This window comes from Tamandua tetradactyla, chromosome 4 (genome assembly GCF_023851605.1).
Source record: "Tamandua tetradactyla isolate mTamTet1 chromosome 4, mTamTet1.pri, whole genome shotgun sequence".
In the NCBI taxonomy this organism is placed as follows: domain Eukaryota; kingdom Metazoa; phylum Chordata; class Mammalia; order Pilosa; family Myrmecophagidae; genus Tamandua; species Tamandua tetradactyla.
In genome coordinates this window covers 32,610,100-32,636,222 of record NC_135330.1, presented here as the reverse complement: position 1 = coordinate 32,636,222, position 26,123 = coordinate 32,610,100, and the positions used below count along the sequence as shown (strand labels likewise).

The 26,123-nt window shown below is 35.2% G+C and overlaps 1 protein-coding gene across 8 annotated transcripts in view; it reads right to left on the bottom strand.

Annotated features, from left to right (window-relative positions):
• RASAL2 (RAS protein activator like 2) overlaps positions 1-26,123 on the bottom strand; it is a 562,368-nt gene that overhangs the window by 23,889 nt on the left and 512,356 nt on the right. For 5 of the 8 annotated variants that reach the window (XM_077157105.1, XM_077157101.1, XM_077157099.1 and 2 more), the window contains 3 exons: positions 19,566-19,767; positions 17,323-17,522; positions 15,845-16,706 (listed from right to left, as the gene is read on the bottom strand). In XM_077157105.1, coding sequence (XP_077013220.1) covers positions 15,845-16,706; positions 17,323-17,522; positions 19,566-19,767 — 1,264 coding nt within the window. The remainder of the gene's footprint in view (positions 1-15,844; positions 16,707-17,322; positions 17,523-19,565; positions 19,768-26,123) is intronic. The other 3 variants (XM_077157107.1, XM_077157102.1, XM_077157100.1) reach the window with 1 other exon arrangement.

The following is a 26,123-nucleotide window of genomic DNA, read 5'->3' as shown; positions in this document are numbered from 1 at the left end:
TAAGTACTAAATAAGATAATACTTGTGAAAATACTTTGGAAACCATATAGTGCTATAGAGGTTAGGGAAACTATATAGTGCTATAGAGGTTAGATAGTATTACTATATGCTTTGAAAACTGATATTAGATATTACAAACTCTATTAGACCTATTGAATATTAGTGCTTTATTTACAAACAATGCTGGAAGTATACCAAAAGTTCTTTTTCTGGCCTGCCTTTTCCCAGACTCCATGAAGACTTTCTTTTCAACTATGATATCTCTTTAGACAATTTGAGGTATCAGTTTATTTGAGTTATTCTCCATTACTGAGACTTGGGAAGCCCTCTATATGAATGTATTTTAATGTTAATTCTTATTAACTTTAACTTTAGAGCTGGCATATTTATTTACTCTGTTCTCAAACTGTGGCATACAAAACATTTGCCCAAATGAAATTAATTGTGGCTATTATTCTAAAATAAGGTCTCTCATCAAAACTATAAAATAGGAATTGCATTTTTACATTTTGGTTATTTCTAATTATTTTGTCCCAGGTCTGATGTTTCTGTGGACTCAATCCAATATCCCACCCCCATCCTCCCATTCACAGAAAGGGTGAGAGAGGGAAAAGGAGAAGGAAAACAAAGCTTTGTATGTGAGTTAGCTATTATTTAACTAAAATGGATTTCTATTTTGAGGACCAATACCCCATAATCTCAAAACTGAAGGGAATTTTCTTTCCCAGGCAGATATGAGTACCTTAAGAATCTATGTATTATTTTGGAATAGAGCCCAGATAAACTCTAAATTTTAGACAGCTATTTTAGAAGAAGGGGTATTTTGATCATCTGGAGATTTGTCAATAAAAAGACTAGATTAAAAAAAATTGGTTGGGGAGACAAAAAAGTCATCATAGATGGGTTGAGAGAGACTTTAAAATATAGACATGCAAAAGTAATATGAGGGTAACTCTTAAAGGTTTGAAAAAGACCTTGGCCTAACTGATTTACAAACAAATTTATAGATATGTATCAACAAAAATGGCTTCATTTCTGGGGACAGATGGATGTATAGACACACTAGCTTACATTCATAATTGTGGATGAACGCCAGAAATTCCTTCTTGAAGCTATTTTCACTACTCCCCAATAAAACATATAAACATGTCTTAAATGTCAGTACCCTCAATACTCGAAAGTCTATCCTCATCTCCTCTAAGGTGTGTAGCTCTGTTCCTTATACTTCATTTGTGTATCACTTTCTTTACTTTTGTCATACCTACATTATGATTGATAAATTATTTATCTCTTAAAATTTTTAATTTAGCTATATGCTAAACAATGTTGTCAGGAAAATCGGGTTTGATGTTATATATTTATGCAATTAAGTTTTACTATATATCATATATTACATTTAGATATTTATATCTTTTTTATATTTTTGTAATATACATAAAAATAACTACCTTGTATACATCATAACTTATTTTGAGAGTATCACATTTTGGGAGGAATACTGGCTTATAGGGTATAGTATCTTATGTATACAACAAAAATAATAATATCACATCAAAGGTTATTGGAGAAACAAATAATTATAAATATAAAAGCACTATGTAAATGTACTTTGAAATTGTAAAGTGCTTTGTATGTTAGTTGAATCTCTCTCTCTCTCTCTCTCACACAAACACACATATACATATACACACACACCCTATAGTTCTCTCCCAGCTGGATCTTAAAAGCAGAAAGAAAGAAATTTCTTTCACATTAGTAAAGACAAATAATACATGAGGGTTAGATTCACACCTGGAAGGCAAAAGAATGTGGCTTTGAGTTAAAAAAAAAAAAGTTAAAAAAATTGACAAAAAGTCAATATTTAAAGGAGATAAATACTTTTAAAATATTAAAATGTACAGTGTACAACAAAGATTACAAGACAAAGAAAGAGGAAATGATGGCCCATTCAAAGAGAATAAAAATGCAGAAAATACCAATAAAAAGGACCAGACTCAACATAACATAAAAAGACTTTATAAAAATGATCCTTAATATGAAGGAAAATACAGACAAAGAACTAAAAGATATCAGGAAAACAATAAATGAACAATATGAGAATCTTAATAAAGAAATAAAAATTTTAAAAAGGAACCAAACAGAACTACTAGAGTTGAAGACCACAATAACTGAAATAAAATATTCCTAGAAGTGTTTCAACAACATACTAGAGCTGGTAGAATAGTCAATGAACCTGAAGACAAGACAACTGAAATGAGTCAGGCTGGGGAGCAAAAAAAAAAGAATTATAAGAAGTGAAAACAGTTAAAAGACTTCAAGAACACCATCAAGCTTACCAACATACACATTATGGGAGGCCTAGAAGAAGAAGAAAGGAAGGCGCAGAAGGAAAAATCAGAGAAATAAGAACAGAACACTTCCCAAACACAGAAAAAGATGTGAATATGCACTTCCAGGAAATCCAGAGAACACCAAACAGGATTAACTTGAAGAAAAATACAACCCTCAAATACTGATCAAACTGTCTAATGCAAAGGACAAGGAGAGGGTCTGAAAGCTCCAACAGAAAAGCAATGTAGTACATATAAGGGAACCCCAATTAGATTAAGTGCTGCTCTCTCATCAGAAAATATGGAGGCAAGAAGGCAGTCGGTTGAAATATCTAAAGTGCTAAAAGAAAACAATTGCCAACCAAAAATTTTATATCTGTTAAGACTTTCTTTAAAAAATCAGGGAGAGATTAAGGCATTCCCAGATAAACAAAAGCTGAGGGAATTCATCACCACTAGACCTGCCCTACCAGAAATGCTAAATGAGTTCTTCAGACTCAAAGAAAGGATACCAGACAGTGGCTCACAGCAGCATAAAGAAATTAAGACCTCCAGTAAAGGCAACCATTTAGGCAATTATAAATGCCAGTACTATTTTATTTTGTTTATTCATATGTAACTCTACTTAATTCCCACAGGTGCTAAAATGTAGATGCATAAAAATTAATGATAGGAGACTTCCAGGAAGATGGTGGAATGAGGAGAGGCAGAGCTCACTCCTCCACTAAAAATACCTAGAGAACAGACAGAAACTGTTCAAAGCCATGGTGCTGGGGCTTGGGAGACCATGGAAAGACCACTCCAACATACAAGGAAGAACTGGATGAAGAAATGGATAAAAATACGACAGAGAAATTGTAGTGAGTGAGCTCAACCATGGCTCCTTGCATCCATCTTCCACCTGTAAGGCTGGCAGCTAAGGGTTCTTACCGCACTGGCGAGACATAGCACAGTCCTGATCCAACTGTTGGCTGGTGAAATTAACCGTCGGGGTCCCTCAGCCTTGAACCTTTCCACATGGGAGCCTGGGGCGCTCTGACTCCATTATTTCTCCCACACAGAGAAACTGCAGGGAGTGACTGATCTCTACCACAGCTCCCAGCATCACCTCCTACCCCTGAAGCCAGCAGCTTCTGGTTGGCCTAGACCCTGCTGGCTGGCTGCTATGGACTGGCAAAGGTGGATAAGCCCTCCCACCTGGGAACAGAGGGGGTTGAGGAATAGTTCTGATCCAATGGTTGGCTGGTGAAATTGGACCATGGAGTCCCACAGCCTTTGTCCTTTCTGGACAGGCACCCACAGTACTGTGGGGTCATTATTTCCACCTGCCTCAGAAAGAGAGGGGTTAAAGGGCTAAAAAATACCTTACCTTTATAGGGCTGTGGGGAATAGGCTGCTGCTGCAAAGGTTGGGAAAGTAGAGTCTTGGGAATCTGCTTTCCTGCCCTTTCTCCAGAGCCCTTCGGAATGGGTCTGCACCCCCTGTATGGGACCCTGGCCCTGTTTTGGCTGTGAAATACTGATAAACCAAGTGCCAAAGGACATCTTTAACATGAACCAAATTAACCACAAAATTTTAGACGAGAAGGAAACCAACTTTCAAAATAATCTTATCAAGATAATCAGATGCCCAGATACCAGTCAAAAAATTAAAGACAAACTAAAAAATAAGAATATGGCCAACCCAAACAATCAAATTAAAGAGTCAGAGAAGATACAGAATTTGGAACAACTAATCAAAGATGTTCAAACATTGCCTAAATAATTTCAACAAAATGGCCAAAGAGGTGCATGTGTGCAGAGCTCAGGGGGTGCACGACTGTGTGGGCTGGGGCAGGTATAGCCTGGGGATGGAGAATTTTGTTTAAAGATAAAGATCGGAATTGGGATGAAATAGAAAGCAAGTTAAGAGCTGACAGTGAAGTCCCTATTGTGAAAACTTCAAGTATGAAGATTTTATCTATCTTACAGGAGCTGAAAAGAGTTGAAAAGCAACTTCAAGCAATCAGTGCTATGACTAACCCAGGTGCAACTCTGGAGCCTCTCAACAACATGGGATTTCCCGGTGCTATGTTGCCATCTCTTACAAAACAGAAGTCCAGTCCTGTGAATAACCACAGAAGCCCAGCCATGCTGTAACCTACAAGTAAACTAAAAACCCACCATTTCTGAAACCTCAAGTCTGCAGTGCCAAGCTGCACCCTGAAATGGACTTCTTCATCTGTACAGATTTGTTAAAGTTTTATTCCCTTCTTAATAAGAGGATTTATATTAGTATTCATTACCACTGGATATAGTGACATATAACTCTTCACAGTAAAACAGACCTTTCAAAACATTCATTCTTGTGTCCTGAAGTTTTCCAACATATATGTGATTTACATAACTTTGTTGTTATATAAATTGTCTTGGGGTTTACAGGGATTAACTTTATGTTTCCACTAAGATTTGCTGGGAATGGTAGGTGGACATACTTATAAATCAATAAGGACTAATCGTCTTTTTTGTACATAGGAGTGATAATTCTGTATTTGTTTTAACCCACAGTGTTTTCTCCACTTTTTTAAAGATCAATTTGGTACTTTTTTCATTTTTTAATTTTTTTTAGTGATGTGTTTCTTTATTTTTTTTTTCACATGGGCAGAACTCCAGGAATCAAACCCAGGTCTCTGGCTTGATAGGCAAGAACTCTGCCACTGAGCCACTATTGCCCACCTTTATTTTTTTTTTAATGGAAATAAAATTTTGTTTCTGATTTTAGGTCAAATGATAAACTAGAAAGATTAAACAAGACAGGCAGCTTAGGTGGGGTATAATTTAAAACTAAGAACATGTATATTGGTCCTGTGTTACCAAGTTTATATGTGACAGTTGAAAAAAAATTTCCTTTGAAATGATCATGAGGTTTAAATTTTCTTCATTAGGAGACTTGGAGAACCAGTAGTCATAAGATTAGTTGATAGTTTCACTCCCAAGCAATAAATTGTTTCTATGTGTTTCCTTAGGACCCAATAGTAATTCCTGTCTCAGTCTTACATATTTATAAGGACTCTGGTAGGTGACAACAACAAAGGCTTTGGGCTTATGCAACTAAATAGGAAGCCTATGAAAAATATCTTCTGTAAATTTTTTTTTCTCTTTCCAGTAAATTGACATTTAGATAAGTTTTAAAAGAAAGAAATTATCTTTGTGTTTCCAGAACACTGTAATTTGGGTCAATCTTAATTCATTTAAATATTATTAGAATACTTATATTTTTCCCTTCATCTACGAAGGTTAAAATTTCACCTTTTGCAACTTTTATGAAATGGTCTTTAATATTTCAGCAATAATCCTATGCTACATTGTTTTAAGAAACAAACTAATTCTGAGCATTTCAAAACTTTAAGGATTTTAAAAAGCCTATACTGTTGGACTAGATGCAAAAAGACTTTTTGTAGAAATATAAAAAACAAAAGTCTATTGTATAATGGTACCCATATTTTCCTTTAAACTAAAAAAAAAAGGTAAATGAACTATTCTTTTTGTGAACCTAAATTCCCCATTCTGCCTAATAAAGGAAGACTCAAAAAAGTTTCAAAGAACATGAATGGAAAGATGTAAATGCTTTAAAGGAATGAATAAAACATTAAAACAGGGTAAAGCCATTTGTTGAATAAATCATCACCCATCGTTCCCTCTTTTACATGTTTGGGTACTGATTATATCCTGGTGGAAGTAGAAGGTAAGGAGTTGTTAAGAAAAATGTTAGAATCTACTTTATGTTATTGTTTGTGTTTATACAGTTATGTTCAGTGATAAACATTTGACCTTTCACTATGCTAAATATTTTGTATGAATTCATTATTTTGCTACCTCTTTATTTTTGTTACATTCATTGCTTATGCTATTTTGTTACTCATTTACAACTCCATTTTTAAATAAAATGTTTCTGAAAATTAAAAAAAAATGGCCAAAGAGATAAAAAGACATTAAGAAGACATTAAGAGAGCATAAAGAAGAATATGAGAAAATACACAGAAAAATAGCAGATCTCACAGAAATGAAAGACACTGTAGATGAATTTAAAAATATACCAGCAACACACAATGGTAGATTTGAAGAGGCAAAAGAAAAAAGGATTAATGAACTACAAAACATAGAATCTGGAATACAGGTTACAGGAGATAGGATAAAGATAATGAGGAGTGATTGCTTAAGATGTGCAACATTTTTAACTAGAGTGAATTTAAATGAGTGGAAAGGGATAGAGGAGATAGCAGATTATTGTAAGTATAATTAATGACACTGAATTGTATGTGAGTGTGGTTGACAGGGAAAGTTTAGAGTCATATATGTCACCCAAAGGTAAGCTGGAGTTCAAAACATGGGAATGTATAGCTCAGCAAATCTTGTGATGGATGATGACTGTGCTTAACAGTACAAATAAAAAACTTCCTCTATGAACTAGAACAAAGGTATGAAACTATTACAAGGAGTTAATAATAGAGTGGTATATGGGAAAAAATGCACCTTCTGCCGTCTATGGACTAAAGTTAACAATCATGTCTCAATATTCTTTCATCAACAGTAACAAATGTACTGGAACAATGCTAGGAATCAGTGATGCAGGGTGGGTGGTAACAGGTACAGGATGTTTTGGGTTTTCTCTCTTTTTTTTCTTCCTGGAGTAATGAAAATGTTAGAAAATTGACTGTGGTGATGAACACACAAATGTGTGATGATACTGTGAGCCACTGATTGTATACTTTGGATGAATTGTATGCCGTGTGAATATATATAATTGAATTAAGGGGAAAAAAAGTAATGATACATCTATGGCTTTGGATAAACAATATATAAAGGTATAATGTATAACTAGTACAAAAAAAGTAAAGGGACAAAGGGGTATAGTGAATGAATATGCTGTTGAAGCCCAGTTAGTATCAAATTAAATATGATTATACATATTTAGAATGTTAAATTTTAGCTCTGTAGTAACCACAAAGAAAGCAGATGAAAAATTTATCCAGATAGAAATGAGAAGGGACTCAATATGGTACAATAAAAAAAAACCCAAATAAAATAGGCATTAACAGAATAATTGAGGGGCAAAAAAGGTATGAGACAGAAACACTAAATACCAAAATGGCAGAAGAAGGTCCTGGATTATCAGCAGTGAATTTAAATATAAATGGATTAAACTCTCCAGTCAATGGGCAGAGATTGGTAGAATGCATAAAAAAAACAGCAACAACAAAAAAATATCACCCAACTATATGTGGACTACAAGAGCTTACCTTAAATTTGAAGACATAAGTAGGTTCAAGTGATAGGATGGAAAAATTATACAATGCAAGTAGTAACCAAAAGAGAGCTGGAGTAGCCATACTAACATTAGATCAAATAGATAAATAGTCAAAAACAGTTATGAGGGACAAAGACAGTCATTAGGTACTGATAAAAGGGATCAATTCAACAAGACGTAACAATTATATATATAAGCACCTGACAGCAGAGTCCCAAGACACATGAAGCAAATATTAATGGATCTGAAAGGTAAAATTGACAGTTCTGCATCATAGTAGGATACTTTATAATAGAACATCTAGACAGAAGATCATAAGGAAACAAAAGAATTGAATGATACTCTAAAACAAGACATATATAGAACACATCACCCAATAACAATAGAATATGCATTCTTCTTTAGTGTACATGAACAGTTCTCCAGGACAGATGATATTTTAAGATCTTAAGTTATAAAACAAGTCTTGATTAATTAAAAAAATAATGAAATGATACAATGTATTGTCTCTAACCACAATGGAATGAAGCTAGAAATCAGTAAAAGAGGAAGAAATGGAAAATTCACAAACATGTGGAAGTTAAATAATGTACTCTTAAACAACCAATGAATTAAACAGGAAATCACAAGGGAAATAAGGAGATATCTTGAGGTGAATGAAAATGATAATATAACTACCAAAATTCATGCAAAAGCAGTGCTAAGAGGGAATGAATAACTCTAAATGTTTACATTAAAAAAGAAGATTTCAAATCAGAAACCTAAATTCAAAACTGGAGGATCTAGAAAAAGAGTAGACTAAACCCAAATTGAGCCTAAGGAAGGAAATAGCAAAGATTAAAGCAGAGATAAAAAGAGAATTAAAAAAATAGAATAAAAACACCAGAAGTATGTTCTTTGAAAAGATCAATAAAATTAACAAAGTTTAGTGAGACTGACAAAGAAACAAAGAGAGAGGACACAAGTAAGTAAAATCAGAAGTGAAAATGGAGACATTACCACTGATCCCATGAAATAAAAAGGGTTATAAGAGGATAATAGGAACAACTATACACCAACAAGTTAGATAATCTAGATGAAATGGATAAATTTCTAGGAACACACAAACTAACAACACTGACTCAAGATGAAATAGAAAATACCAACAGACTAATAACTCATAGAGACTGAGTCAGTAATAAAAGCCTCCCAGTATGGTAGCCCATGACAAACTCTGGGATATGTTCTATAACTACTTGTTGGAGAGTGCTTTGAAAACCATTGCTTTTTCATTTCTTTGCTTTGCATATATGTTATATTATACAATAAAAAAGCTAAAATAAATAAATAACAGCCTCCCAACAAAGAAAAGCCCCGGACCAGATAGCTTCACATGAGAATTTTACCCAACCATTCCAAGAACACCCAATCCTAATCAACTTCTTCCAAAAACTGAAGAGGATGTATCACTTCCTAACTTCTTCTATGACGCCAACATTACCCTCATACCAAAGCCTGAGGAAGATATCACAAGAAAAGAAAATTACAGATAAATATTCCTTATGAATATAGATGCAAAAATCCTCAACAAAATACTAACAAATCAAACTCAACTGCGCATTAAAGGAATTACAAATGATCAAGTGGAATTTATCCCAGGTATGCAAGTATGGTTCAACATAAGAAAATCAATTAACATAATACACCAAATTAACAAAATGAAGAGGAAAAAACCCATATGATCTTCACAACTGATGCAGGAAAGGCATCTGACAAAATCCAGCATCACTTCTTTTTTTTCCCAGCATCCCTTCTTGATAAAAATATGTAGAAAATAGGAATAGAACGAAACTTCCTCAACATGATAAAGAGCACATATAAAAAATATACAGTTAACATCACATTTAATGGTGAAAGACTGGAAGATTTCCATCTAATATCTGGAACAAGACAAGATGCTCACTGTCACCATTGCTATTCAACATTATGCTGGAAATTCTAGCTGAAGCAGTTAGGCAAGAGAAAGAAATAAAAGGCATCCGAACTGGAAAGGAAGAAACTTTCCCTATTTGCAGATGACATGATGTCATATACAGAAAATTCTGAAGAATGCATAACAAAATTGTCAGAGTTCATAAACGAATTCAGCAAAGTGGTACATGAAAACCATGTAAAAATCAGCTGTGTCTCTATACACTAGTAATGAACATCAGGAGAAGAGATGAATAAAAAAAATTCCAGTTAGAATAACAACCAAAAGGATTAAATATCTAGGAACAAAGATGTAAAGGACTTGTCTACAGAAAATTACAACACATTGTTAAAAGAAATCAAAGAAGATCAAAATAATGGAAGGCCTAAATAAATTGGAAGACTACATATTGTTAAGATGTCAATTTTACCCACTGCAATGTACAAATTCAACAGAATCCCAATAAAAAAACTGACAACCTTCTCTGCAGAAATGAAAAAGCCAATCATCACAAGTTTATTCAGAAGGGGAGGGGGTCCTGAATAGCCAAACCCATTTTGGAAAAGTAGAACAAAGTTGGAGGACTTACATTTCCCAACTTCAGAATTTACTACGTACGCACAGTAATCAAGACAGCATGGTACAGGCACAAGGGCAGACATGTAGACCAATGAAACTGAATTGAGAATTCAAAAATCAACCCTCACATTTATGGCTAAATGACTTTTGACAAGAGGGTAAAGACCACTCAATTGGGAAAGAATGACCTCTTTAACAAATGGTGGTAGGAAAACTGGGTTTCCATTTGCAAAAAGAATGAAGAAGGATCCCTACTTAATAATTTATACAAAAATCAACTCAAAATGGATCAAAAATCTAAATATAAGAGCCAAAATGATAAAATTCCCAGAAGAAAATATAGGGAAGCATCTTCAGGATGTTATGATACGAAGTGGTTTCTTATACTTCACACCCAAAGCACAAGAAACAAAAGAAAAAAGAGACAAAGGGACTTCATCAAAATTAAAAACTTTTGTGCCTTGAAAGACTGTATCATGAAATGAAAACAACAAGCTACACAATGGGAGAAAATATTTAGAAACCCTATATTTGATGAGTTTAATATCCAGTATATATTTTATATATAAAATAAATCCTTCAACATACATCAAAAAGACAAATAACCCAAAAAAAAAAAATGGCCAAAGACTTCACCCCAAAAGATATACAAATGGCCAAAAAGCACATGAAAAGATGCCCAATATCATTAGCCACTAGGGAAACACAAATCAAAACCACAATGAGATACCATGCCACACCCAGTAGGATGGCCACTATTGAAAAACAAAAAAGGAAAACTGTAAGTGTTGGAGAGGATGTGAAGAAACATTCATTCTTTGCTGGTAGGAATGTAAAATTGTGTGGCTGCTGTGGAATGTAGTTTGGCAGTTCCTCAGAAAGTTTAGTATAGAATTACTACATGGCCTGGTAATTTCACTTCTTGCTGTAAATCCAAAAGAACTGAAGGTTGGAACTCAAACAGATATTTGCACACAGCTGTTAATAGCAGCATTTTTCACAATTTTCAAAAGATGGAAGCAACCCAAGTGTCAATCAACTGATGAATAGATAAAGAAAATATGGTATATACACATAATGGAATGCTGTGCAGCCATAAATAGGAATGAAGCTCTGAAAAATCACAACAACATGGATGAACCTTAAAGACATCATGTTGAGTGGAATAAGCCAGAAATAAAAGAACCAATATAGTATGACCTCAGTGATTTGAAAAAAAAATTAGATTAAGCAAACTCATAGAATCATAATGTAGAATATAGGTTGAGAGGGGATGGGGAGTGGTAGGGAATGGGAAGTTGAAGCTTAAAATATACAGAGTTCCACTTATTTGCTGCCAGCGGGAATATAAAGTGGTACAGCCACTGTGGAGGAGAGTTTGGCAGTTCCTCAGGGAGCTAAGAATGGAGTTGCATTATGACCAGCAATCCCACTGCTCGATATATACACAGAAGATCTGAAAGCAGGGATGGAAACAGACATTTGCACACCAATGTTCACAGCAAGGTTATTTACAATTGCCGGAAGATGGAAACAACCCAAGTGTCCACCCACAGATGAATGGATAAACAAAATGTGTTATATACATATGATGGAATATTATTCAGCAGTAAGAAGGAACAAAGTCCTGAAGCACGCAGCAACATGGTTGAATCTTGAGGACATTATGTTAAGTAAGTAAATCAGACACAAAAAGACAAATATTGTATGATCTCACTAATATGAACTAATTATACTATGTAAATTCATAGACATAAAATACAGAATACAGGTTACCAGGATATAGAATGAAGCTAAAGAATGGGGAGCAGTTGCTTAACATGTGCACAATGTTTAACTAGGTTGAACTTAAATGTTTGGAAATGGATAGAAATGATGGTAGCACATTTTTGTGAGAATAATTAACAATGCTGAATTATGCATGAATGTGGAAAAGGGAAGTTTAGAGACCTGTATGTAACCAGAAGGAAAGCTGGAGTTTAAAAACATGGGAATTTGTAACGCAGTGAATTATTATTATTATTTTGCATGGGTAGGCACAGGGAATCGAACCTGGGTCTCTGGCATGGCAGGCAAGAACTCTGCCAATGAGCCACCATGGCCCACCCTAATGCAATGAATTTTGTGGTGGACAATGACAAATTATATTTATACAAATATAAAACAGTCCTTTCATGAACTAGAACAAATGTATGACACTATTACAAGGAGTTAATACTAGAGGGTAATATGGGAAAAATGTACCTTTTGCAAATGAAGGACTATAATTAACAGTAATATCTTAATACTTTTCATCAACAGTAACAAATATACCACACCAATACTATGGGTCAGTAATAAGAGCGGATAAGGAGTATGGGATGATTTGGATTTTCTTTTTTACTTTCATTTCTTTTTCTGGGGTATTGAAAATGTTCTAAAATTGTTCATAGTGATAAATGTACTATATAATGATACTGTGAGCCACTGATTGCATATTTCAGATGGTTTGCATGGTGTGTGAATATATCTCAATAAAATTGCCTTTAAAAATTTACAGGGTTCCTATTTGGAATGATGGAAATGTTTTTGTAATGGATGGTGGTGATGGTGACACAATATTTTGAACTCAATTAATAGCACTGTATGTGACTAAAAGGGGAAATGTCAGATTGTACATATGGTAACAGAATAAAAAAAAAATCCATGGACTTACACTACACAAATAGTGAACCCTAAGTTAAACCATGGAATTTAATAGTACAATTATAAAAAATTGTAACAGGTGTTGCTAATAAGGTGGCATATGGGAATCCTGTATTTTATTCGTGATTCTTCTGTAAACCCACAACTTTTCTATTAAAAAACCAAAAGAAAACTACAGCAGCATGTATATAGGCTTGTCAAATACCTACTCAAGAGCCCTCTTCATATTTGAATTTCAAGGTCTGGGAGCCATGCTAAATCTGAAGAATTCAAATATTGTAAATAATTTCTATATTATATGTACAAAGTACTTGATATGCAAAAACAAAGACAAAACACAAATTGGGGAGGAAAATAAGAAAAACAAAATGTAACCAGAGATTGAAAAAGGGTAAAAAATTTAAAATTCCTTCTCTGTGAATTGTTTCATAAGGATTTTATTTCTCTCCTACTCCCTAGATGGAGAAGACTGAAGCCAGTTACTCTATATAGTCGTTGCTTTGTGCTTAGATACAAATGGAATTTACATGGGACAAAGCCAGTGATAATTATAGATGCCTACAGAACAATCTCCACAAAGAAATCTTCTAGTTTTGGGAGAGAGAAGAATTCCCCAACACAATTTGCCATTAATATATGTAAAAGAATTTGCCTGAAAAATGTGCTGATTGTATAGAACTCCAGAGGCTTTGCAAGAGTAAGAAGAGAAAAACAAGCAAGAAACAGAAAAAGAATTAAAAAGCAATAACGAAAGTTGGAAAGAAGGAACTATTTGGGTGGAAAAAGCAAGTGTAGAAAAAACAGAAACTTGATCAAGCAAAATACACTGATTTATGATTCAACTCATGTGACAGTTCCAGGAACAGCAAAGGCTGTGCCCTGCTTTATGCCAATATGATACAGACATTCCCAACTCATTGATGGTTGTGGCACACAAAAAAAGTAATTTTTAAAAGGTTGTTTAGAGAAAGTATGCATTTCCTACCTTGATGCATAGAAACCTAATCATAGGTTTTCTCTTCAACCATAGGAACCTGTATTGAATGCTTAGGTGACAGGTATTATATTTTCCTCTAGGAAAAGTGTTATAAATAGCAGTTAGTTCCAGATGAGTGCCCAAAAGCCTAATTGATAATATTTATAAACAATGGTCCTATCACCTGAGTCATGGTTCCTGGGAATTGAACACTGCATATGATACAGTGTGAATGGGTAAGAAAAAGTAGAAGAGAGTTTTAATTCTCCTTTTCTGTCCAAGGCTGGGCCTAAGTGAACTGCTAAAAAGTAAATAGAGGCCTTTTCCCCTGTTCTGTTCCTGTCTCTCAATATGGTACTCTTCTCTCCTTCCTAATTTACCCTCATACTCCATGCTGCCCTAAGCACCTAAGCAGGTGTATGCCTCCACACAGTATTCCTTTTCTAAAATCACTTATCTTTCCTTTTCTCCTCCCAATAAACACTTTAATTCTCTGAAAGTAGTTAATGTCAACTAGAGGAAAGTAATTTACAATAAGGTATGAATGATTGCTTTCTAACACATGAATATACATGTATTTACATATATACTTATTATATGTATATTATATTACATACTTATTAAATTACATACAAATGAATCAGTGGAATTTTGGGAATTGTATCAAAACAAATGTAAAAAATCTCAAGACTAAAGAAAAACTTTGTCAGTACGAAAACGGCCAATTCTAGGAGGCGTTGCACAGGAAGTCTGTTCTCAGAATCAGCTTAAGTTAGTCATGTTTTTTATCCCTTCTTCCACTTCTGAATCCAATGATTCTGCAAATGTTCCAATTTAAAAACACCACCACCACCATCTTTCAAAGTAGGGGAAAGGTGTTCTGATCATAGCAGAGAGGAGGCAGAAGCAGCTAAATCAGTAAGTGTTTACCCATAAAAATCCAAATAGTAAAAAGAAACATTGGAGTTTTATTGTGTTTTTTCTGACCAACTATTTTGCTGCACGAAGGGATCTGTCATAGAATTCTTTTAATCAGAAAGCTCCATCATACTTGTAAAGCATGACTAGGTCTCAAAAAAATTCAAGAAATACAAAGCTTTTTAGAAGCAATGTATTTTTAAAATCAAAGGAAGCCATATTCACCCACACATACATAAGGTTATTAGCTTGTTTCAAAAAGATTTATTGGAGCCTCAAAATGTAATGTGTGGGTGCATGGGTGGTTCAGTGGTAGAATGTTCGCCTCCCATGCAGAAGACTCAGGTTCGATTCCCGGGCCATGCACCCCACCCCACCCAGAAAAGAAGTAATGTGGAGGGGAGAAATGATTAAATTCTTGGGAAACCTTTCTATATGTCAAGAAAAAAAGCTTGTAGATCTTATCCTATTTAGAGTATCTGTGAGCATCTGCAGGACTTGTCTAAACCGAAATACAAGAGGCTTGAAAATGTTTAGAATACTTATTAATCACCTATGTTTCTATCTTTTTACCTCTATAACTTGCCTCTATAGGTGCTCAGTTGTTTATTTTTCTAGCCATTTCCAGGAAAAGGCACATGGGACTTGGTGTTTTCAAAGGGAGCTGGGGGAAGGGATGGGCAGTTAAACATTGAATTCTTGGCTTAGAAAGCAAAACCACTCAAATGCTTAAGAAAAAAATTAAGAAGCATTAGTTCCCAGATCCCTAAAATATAGTTGATTTGGACCAAAGATTTTGTAGTCTAAGAGTCTAATTACTCACTCAACACCAAAGATTTGTTGTAAGTTGAAAATGAGGCAGTGGCTCTGCTGCTTGAAGAGGAGAGACACCCTGCCTGGTTGTTAGAGTCTCCTGAGGGTAAGTAAAACTGTGTTCTGCTACCTAGTCAGAAGCTTCCAAAGCATCTCATTTTTTCTTTCCATTAAAAGGTAGCAGAAAATATTTTAAATTGGGAAACTTGTTGGTAATTGGATTTCACAGTGATTTATATGTAAAGAATGGAAGAAACAGCTGGATCAAGTAAATGCCAGCACTGGCCCTCCAGCACTGGCCCCTACCTTCTGTGTCTGTTGCCTCTGGATTGCTCTCACTTTGGGAACAGGGCTCTCTCTGGAGGAGGAGGACTGCTGCCGGGAGCGGCTCCCATTCTGCACAGGTTCAGCCACCAGGGCTGCGGATGCCACTGACATACTCCCGGTGCTACGCAAGGAAGCACTATGTGGCAAGGATGGGGTGGCTTTGGCTCGGGCACCTAACCCAGCCTGGTCCATTTTTCGGATTTGGGTCTGCCCAGTACTATTTTGCCGTGGTAGAGCAAGAGGTATATGTCTGTCTGGCACAGTGTGCCGCCTGGAAAAGTCCTCACTCTGAGTGCTACGTTTGGTGAAATCTTCCATGCTGCTATTGCTGGGTCCACTGAGTTTGAAGTCTTCACTGTTACTTTGGCTTCTGGAACTGGCAGTGCTTAGGTTCTCCAAACTGGAATCTACAGAGGCCTTTGGCGTTGCTGGAACTGGGTTATTGAGGTGATAGACTGGATTCTGGAATGACAAGGGCTGGAGGCTGCCAGGCTGGTTCAAAGCTGGGTGCAGGGGCCTTCTCACTTGGGGTGCACTCTGGGGAGTGCTCTGGGTTTCCCGAAGTTGTTTGATGCTGGCCACTTGGGTTATGGAGAGCTGGCTTCCAGTCAAGCGCATAGGCACATCAAGCATAACAGATCCATGCTCCACTTGACAAGCATGAGTATCTTGAAGGTCCATGAGGGAGATGCTCCGACCATTAGGAAGGCTACTTTCCTTTTCATCCTTTTCAGAATAAGTCATGCTCTGGGAGGAGGCTTGCTGAACGAGTAATAATGTTTTTCCTCTGAAATAGCTATCTGCATGGTCCTGGCTTGGAGATTTTAGTTTATTCAGATCACTGTGGAAGAGAAAAGGATTCTTAACTACCTTTGAGGCAAATTCAAATAGCTAAAATTCCTCACTTCAGGCATATGAACTCTTCTGAAGGCTCACAGGCTCAGTGTGCATATTTCCATTTCCAAACTTAAAATTTGTCCCCCAAGGTGGAGAGTAACACTGCTTGCTATATACCATTCCACCACTGTCTTTGATTTTTACTAGAATTCCAGTAGTTTCCTAGTTAGGCTTTAAACCCTCCCAAAGAATTCCAATTCATATTTGATTCTGTCTAAATCTTTAAGAGAAGTTCTGAGTGCACAATCAAAAGGTTCCTGCTAGGGAGACAGATCTTGCCAATCCAAAGAACAAATAAGCTTCGACTTTGTATTTATCTGCCGAGCTGGCATAGCCAGCTATAAAATAGTTTTTACTGAGTCTTCAGAGTTCTGAATGCTACAATTATGAAAATGTCAATTTCATAAAGCTCCTAGTCTGCCATTAAGCAGGGCAGAGATTTTTTTAATACCTTAATTGAATATATTATAACTACATTGTCCTTACTAGAAAACAAATTATCCTAGATCTTGGATATTTATCTCTCTCTGAGATTATAGTTCAAACTCTCTCTTTCATACCTGTCAGTGGGGTCTTCAAATATTTTCTGTAGCCCAGAGGAGAGGCTTCCACTGACATTTGGACTGGAGTTATGCTCAGTGAAACGTCTCAGTTGCTGTTGTATTGGCGTAGGGTTAGTCAAAGACTTGGTAATATCAGCAAGAACACGAGGGAGAGGTCCCAATTTTGCCACGGTGGCCTGTAGGAAGGAATTTTCACCCTAATTGGATAATAAGCATTGTGACATCCACCACAGATTGATTTTGGGACAACGATGGGTGTAGGTTGGAGGGAAGGAAAGGTGTTTGCATATGGGAGTGGCAGGTTCATAATGCATTGTTATGGAGCAGCAGAACCATGGCGTCGAGATGGATGGAGGAGGCGAAACAAGGTGCAGCAGACATCGAGGAAAGAAAGGAAATAGAAATTAGGATTATGCAAATAAAAATAAAGACATGCTCAATTCAACACACTACTGCCATTCCAACTTAAAATAGGCATGCAAAGCAAACTAAATCTTTGGGAGGAGACTAGTAGATCAAGGTGGGATAGGGTAGGGGAAGAACCAAACATCTTCTAATCAAAAGGAACTTAAAAGACCATAGCATCGACTAGTATGATGAAAATTCCAAGGAAAAAAGATCATGTGAGAAAAGAAACGCATGCCAACATACAAGAAGGTGCTGCATTCAGGGTTCCAGAGCACTGCAGGGCACACAGTTGATATTGCCATTCAATGTCCCATTTCATCTTGGGAACCCTGAACACATGACTGAGTTTACATCAGCTAGGCATTTAACTATCTCTCTGAGATATGTCTAGATATACTCCTGGTTCCCAGGACCAAACAGAGATTAAACAGGAGAAAGTGGGTTTATATAGCAAAGCCTGTTAAAAAGACCTTGACCCCAAACAAGAAATTTCTATTTCACAAGATAACTTAGCTGCATCCTACTGATGCAGTTATTTAACAAAGGGTAAGTTTATAGTGCTTGTTTTATTCATGTCAATTATTTTTTTTTCTTGTTTTATTCATGTCAATTATTTTTTTTTCTCTAGAGAATCCTTATTTTCAAGAAAGTTATGGGACTCCTCATCTGTTAATACAGTTTGACATGGCTGTCTTTAAGTCCTCTGTATCTTCTCAATATTCAATAGGTTCTTTGGCCCTGCTCAAATGGGTTACAAATGCTACCTGAAGAATGCTTTTACTTGCTCATAGCTGCAACTTAAAGTCTAGCTAGCATTTCTAAAAGTGAAGAAAGGGGTCTAGAGAATAAGGAACAGTTTATTGTTTACAGATGTTTTAAGCACCTATGACGACATCACTGTTGAAGTTTCTTCAGAAAATGGTCTTTCTTAATAGGTTTTACTCCCTCCCAAATCTTACTGGTACAGCATTTTAAAGAATAGGAAAAAGGAGAACAAATACGCAAATCTCTATCACAGAAAAATAAATGTCTTTTGAAGTTATTCTAACATACCACCACCATACATATTTATAAAGTACCTGTAGCAAACAAAAACATCAGTAAATAATTATGGTGATAAACCTAGCCCAAGTCTATTAATCTATTTTCCTCTACAAAATCTACTCAACTTTGCAAAATCCCAGAAGGAAGAAAACTGATTGGCATGGTATAAATTTAGTCATTAATAGGACATAACAATTCATAGCTTAATATGGTACATAAAAAAATCAGATCATAAATGATTAAAATTATAATTGTTTTCTGTGTTCTTAACTCATATCTGTAAAGAAAGAAAATATCCAGATTTTCAGATTTTAGGTGACTCTGTATGACTAACAATTATATCAACCCTCTGACTTGCATCATAAAAAGTCTCATGGGTAAAGACACTTTTAAACATGATAATATTTTTCTGTTAAGACTTTTGGTAGAAATTATTATATGAGGTTTAATAGCATTCTATCATACATGACTAAGGCTGTATACTCAAATAATTGATCTTAGTTTTCAAATATGTAAGAAATATATAAATTCATAGATATATATACTCCATTTATTTAGTTAATTATTTTAAAGCATTAATAATTTCATGACTTTCTAGAATTGCACGGTTTCTAGCTCACTTATTTTACTCAGAAATTATAAACCATTTGTTCCCTGACTTCCAGGACAAAAGATTGCTTTCATCAGAAGAAAGGGTAAATGCTATCATTTTCTAGATACACTTTAGAATTCTAATATATAAAAGTTCTATATCTCCCATCTCTTATTACCCTTCCAGCTTACTTTACCTTATCAAGTTGGGAAACTACTTCCCACAGTAAGGAATGCAAAACTGAAAGCTCTCTGCCCAGATCAATGTACCCATCAAAGCCTGGGGTGTTTGAGATGGTGTCAGGATTAGAGATTTCCAAAAGAAAGCGCTTCATTCCACCCCATTCGTGTTCTAAAAAATCATTCATGAATGCCATGTATTCCTCTTTGTTACCAAACCTAAAGCACAAGGAGAGAAAAACAAGAAAGATCATATTCAGGAAAAGAGATGTGATCACTCTAAGTTGACTTCACAAAGGGCTACAGATATTTTGGGGGTGGGAGTATAAGTAACTAATTTTGTTTATCATCTATGAATAATACATGTTAAAACATACTTTCTTAATATCACTTTATTACACAGGAACTTTGTATAGCTTTCTATTCTCCACAGGGTAAAACTCAAATTCTTTTATCTGGTATTTCATGTTCTCTATCATATAGCACACCTACCAAATGCTCACCAGTACAAATTTTCAATATTGCTACCTTCTTTCAGAGTCTCTAAATATATTAATTCTTTTTCTTCTCCAAGTCTTGCTTATGCTATTTATTTCCATTAGAAAAAATGGAATATGACACTTGTAATAGTGTCATACACTTGTTATAATTCATGACAGAACAGTCTTATACTTTTACTATTAACCCCAGTCCATTGTCCACAAAGGTTCACTGGGTTATGCAGTTCCATGTTTTATCTTTGTGTTTTTATTTTTATCTTTGAACCCACCTTATTTCAATCAGCATAAAGTCCTCAAGGTTCATCCATGTTGTTGTATGTATTAGGACTTCATTCTTTTCACAGCTGAATAATATTCCATCACACATATATATATACACACACACACCACATTGTGTTTATCCATTCATTGGTTGATAGACACTTGGCAATTGTAATAATCTACCTTTTGGCAATTGTAAATAATGCCGCTTTGAACCTCAATGTGCAAATATCTGTTCAAGCTCTGCTTTCAATTCTTCGAGTATATACCTAGTAGGAGGATTGCTGGGTCATATGCTAATTCTATACTTAGCTTTCTGACGAACTGCCAAACTGTCTTCCACAGTGGCTGTGCCACTTTACAATACCACCAGCAATGAATGAGTATCCCTATTTCTCTACATCCTCAGCAACAACTGTAATTTTTTCTGTTTTTTAATCATAGTAATTCTAGTGGATAGGAAATAATATTTCATTGTAGTTTTGATTTGCCATTCTCTAATAGTTAGTGAAGCTGAACATCTTTTCATGTGCTTTTTAACCATTTGTATATCCTCTTTGGAGAAATGTTAATTCAAGTCTTTTACCCATTTTAAAACTGGTTTGCTTGTCTTTTTATTGTTAAGTTGTAGGATTTCTTTATATATTCTGGATATCAAACCCTTATCAGATATGTGGTTTTCAAGTATTTTCTCCTATTGAGTAGGTTGTCTCTTCATTTTTGAGACAAAGTCCTTTGATGCACAAAAGTTTTTGATTATGAGGAGGTCCAATTTAACAATTTTTTTCTTTTGGTTCTTGTGCTTTAGGGTGTGAAGTCTAAAAAACCATTGGTTTACACAAGATCCAGAAGATGCTTCTCTACATTTTCTTCAAGGTGCTTCATAGTCCTGACTCTTATAGTAGGATCTTTCATCTATCTGGTGTCAATTTTTATATATGGTGTGAGATAGGGATCCTCTTTCATTCTTTTGCAAATGGGTATCAAGATATCCTAGCACCACTTGTTGAAGAGGCTATTCTTTCCCAATGGACTGGGTAGCCTTGTCAAAAACCAACTGCCCTTTCCTTCATGAGGTGAAATCATTGTACTCTCTTTTCCATTTTTACATAAACCTGCCTCAATTCTAAATGGTCTTGATTTTCTCCTTCCACAATTTTTTTTTTTATCTTAAGTCAAAGAAAAATCTGTAGTTTTCAAATCTGCAGTTTTCATTTTTGTGTTGGATAACATTTTTCTCCTTAAGAGTTGATATTCTTGCTTTTCAGCATTTTTTTGATGGGTTCTTTTTTCCTTTAAACAATTGTCAGTGTTGAGTTTTTCCCATTTATATTAGTTTAACAACTGTACACTCACAGGAGACTGAAACTACCTTTACCATTCATCCTTTCACTATATGAACAGTGATGCCCAGGCTTATCTGCATTGTACTTCTAGAAAAAAAAAAAACTTCTGTAAGGTTTCTTCAAGATTTAGTTGAACATACAACAGTTTGTTTATATATACCAGTTTCTTAAAGAATACAAAATTCCTGGACTACTCTCCCCTGAAAATATTTAAGAGCCAGTCCAACTATGAAAGAGCTTGAAAGTTATTTATTTTTCATGTAATTATGTGCCTGAAAAACTCTGTAGGTGTGTATGTTCAATGCCAGACTAAAGCACACCTGTAGCTTGGGGGAAAAGCATAAATAACAAAGTTCTAGTTAAATAATCTTTATCTCATATATTTTTCTTTCTGCTAACTATGTGATTTTGGGTTTTTTGAGTTTTTTTGTTTATGTAGGCAGAAATTTGAAATTGATGTTTGGGAAATTAAGGTTAAAGAATGCTTTGAGCCTCTGAAATACTACATTGTATCATCTTTCACTTAAGCATTGGATTTGCTGGAAAGGAGAAGCACTATAAAGAAAGCAATTTTAAAGATGAAAACAACTCATTATAAATCAGTTTCCCTAATCGGCATAAATGAATTAGAATAAGGTATATGGAAAAACATCTAAAGTCATATTGGACTATTGGGAAACATGGATAAATTCACTTGGTTGTATTTTACTTTTATGGTGTATGACTTTGTGGCGAACAGCAGTATGTGGCCTTTTTCATTTTTTAATAAAAATATTTAGAAAATGTAAATTTTTTTGGGGGGGGGGCATGGTCCAGGAATTGAACCTGAGTCTCCTGCATGAAAGATGCGCATTCTACCACTGAATCACCCGTGCACCCTAAACATGTAATTTAATGTTAGAAATAAAATACTTGAACAACAACAAAAAAATCAATTGCCCATAGGTGTGAGGGTCTATTTCTGAACTCTCAATTCAGTTCCATTGGTTGATATATCTATCCTTGTTTTGATCACTGTAGCTTTGAAAGATGCTTTAAATCAAGAAATGTGAGTCCTCCAAATTCATTGTTCTTTTTCAAGATGATTTTCATGATTTGGGAGCCCTTATCCTTCAAAACAAATTTGATAATTGGCTTTTCCATTTCTGCAAAGTAGGTTGTTAGAATTTTGATTGGGATTTCATTGACTCTACAAATCATTTTGGGTATAAGTGACAACTTCACAAAATTTAGTTTTCCAATCCATGAACACAGAATGTCCTTCCATTTATTTAGCCCTTCTTTCAAGACCTTCTTTCATTTCTCTTAGCAATGTATTATAATTTTTTGTGTACAAGTCCTTTACATCCTTGGTTAGGTTTATTCCTAGATATTTGATTCCTTCAGTTGCTAATGTAAGTGGAATTTTTTAATTGATTTCTTCTTCAGCTTGCTCATTACTAGTATATAGCAACAATACAGATTTTTGTGTATTGATCTTGTACCCCACCATTTTGTTGAACTGGTATATAAAAGTCAATTTTTAGGGACTTTCTTTATATAGGATCATGTCATCTGCAAGTAGTAAAAGTTTTATTTCTCCCCTTCCAATTTGGATGCTTTTTCTTTCTTTTTCTTTCTTAATTGCTTTGGCTAAAACTTCTAGTATTGCATTGAATTAGAGTGGTGACAGTGGACATCTGTGCTAATCTGAAACTATCATGTAGCCTAGAAAAGCCATGTTTTAATCTTGATCCAATCTTGTGGGGGCAGCTGTTTCTTTTAATCATGATTCAATATTGTAGGGTGGAAACTTTTAATTAGATGATCTCCATGGAGATGTGACACATCCAGCAGTCTATTAGATGGAGATGTGACACCACCCATTCAAGGTGGGTCTTGAATAGTTTATGAGAGTCATTTAAAAGTGGAAACATTTTGGAGAAAGCAGAGAGCCATTGCAGATACCTGGAGAACAGCTGCTTCAAAGCTGACAGAGACATGGGTGTTTGGAGATGCTTGGAGTGCCAACAGAGAGAACAGATATCTAGACACATGCAGAGCCCAGTAGACATCGCTATGTATCTTCCCATGAGATACTAGGCAAGATAGAACCCAGAGTTGTGTCCCAGAGGAGTTAAGTGAAGGCCCACAGATACTTAGAGAGGAAATCACTGGCATCAGAAGCTGGAAGCAACAGAAAAAGGAAAAAAGACCAGCAGACGGAAGCCATGTGCCTTCCCAGCTGACAGATGTGTTCCAGATGGCATAAGCCTTTCTTTCTTTTTTTTAAAATTAATTTTTAAATTAAAAAAATATATAACAAACAAATGCAAACATTCTTAACTTATGATCATTCCATTCTACATATATAATCAGTAATTCACAATATCATCACATAGTTGCATATTCATCATCACAATCATTTCTTAGAAGATTTGCATCAATTCAGAAAAAGAAATAAAAAGACAACAGAAAAAAATCCATACATATCATACCCCTTACCCTTCCCTTTCATTGATCACTAACATTTCACTCTAAATTTATTTTAACATTTGTTCCCCCTATTATTTATTTTTATTCCATATGTTTTACTCATCTGTTGATAAGGTAGATAAAAGGAGAATCAGATACAAGGTTTTCACAGTCACACAGTCACATTGTGAAAGCTATATCATTATACAATCATCTTCAAGAAACATGGCTACTGGAACACAGCTCTACATTTTCGGGCAGTTCCCTCCAGCCTCTCCAATACATCCTGACTAACAAGGTGATATCTATTTAATGCGTAAGAATAACCTCCAGGATAACTTCTCGACTCTGTTTGGAATCTCTCAGCCATTGACACTTTACTTTGTCTCATTTCACAACGCCCCTTTGGGTTGAGAAGGTTTTCTCAATTCCTTGATGCTGAGTCTCAGCTCATCCTAGGGGTTTTCTCAATCCTGTGATGGCATCAGTCCTTCTTGAGTGAAGGTAACCTCTTGTTGGTGTCTTAATTTGGACATTTTCATGGCCTTAGAACTGTAAACTTGTAACATAATAAATTTCCTTTATAAAAGCCATTCCATTTCTGGTATATTCCATTCTGGCATCATTTAGCAAACTAATAAAGCATCTTTGTCTTGTTCTGGATCTTAGCGGGAAAGCTTTCAGTCTTTTTACCATTGAATATGATGTTAACTATGGGTTTTTCATATATGCTTATTTTAGTTTGCTAAAGCTGATGAAATACAAAACAGTAGAAATGGGTTGATTCCTACAGTGGGGATTTATTAACTGTTACATGGGAAGGCACATGGTGGCATCTGCTGATGCCTCTCTCCTGGGTTTCACTGCTTTCAGCTTCTGTCTTTTATCTTCCCCTGGGCTTTTTTTTTTTTTAGTTCCTCTGGGGCTTTTTTCTATCAGCTTCTCTGAATTTCACCTCTTATAAAGGTCCCCAGTAAGAGGATTAAGACCCACCTGGAGTATGCCTCAACTGAAATAACCCAATCAAAATGTGCCACCCACAGAAATGGTTTGGTTTAAGAACATGGTCTTTTTTGGGGTATACACAGCTGCAAACCATCACAATGCCCTTTATCATGCTGAGGAAGTTTCCTTCTATTCTTATTTTTCTAAGTATTTTTATCAAGAAAGGATGCTAAGCTCTGTCAAATGCCTTTTCTGCATCAACTGAGATGATCATGTGATTTTTTTCCTTTCCCTTTTATTGATGTGCGCTATCACATTAATTGATTCTTATGTTGAACCACTCTTGCATGCCTAGGATAAAACCCACTTGGTCATGGTGTGTAATTCTTTTGATGTGCTGCTGGATTTGATTTGCAAGTATTTTGTTGAGAATTTTTGCATTCGTATTCATAAGAGAAATCGGCCTGTAATTTTCTTTTCTTGTAGTAGCTTTATCAGGTTTTGGTCATGAGCGTGATGTTGGCTTCACAGAAAAATTCAGTAGTATTCCCTCCTCTTCAATTTTTGGAAGAGTTCGAGCAGAATTGGTATTAATTCTTCTTGGAATGATTGGTAGAATTCACCTGTGAAGCCATTCGGTCCTGTTTTTTGTTGTTGTTGTTGGGAGGTTTTGATGTCTGATTCAATCTCTTCACTTGTAATAGGTCTGTGGAGGTCTTTTATTGCTTGTTGAGTAAACTATATTATTGGTGTATTTCTAGGAATTTGTCCATTTCATCTAGGTTATCTCATTTGTTGGCATACAGTTGTTCATAGTATCCTCTTATGATCCTTCTTATTTGCTTGGGATCAGTGGTTATGTCCCCCCTCTAATTTGATTTTTATTTTGCATCTTCTCTCTTTTTTTCTTCATCAGTCTAGACAAGGGCTTGTCAATTATATTGAGCTTTTATAAGAAGCAACTTTTGGTTTTGTTTATTCTCTCTATTGTTTTTTAATTCTCAGCTTCATTTATTTCTGCCCTATATTTTGTTATTTCTTTCCTTCTGTTTACTTTGGGGTTAATTTG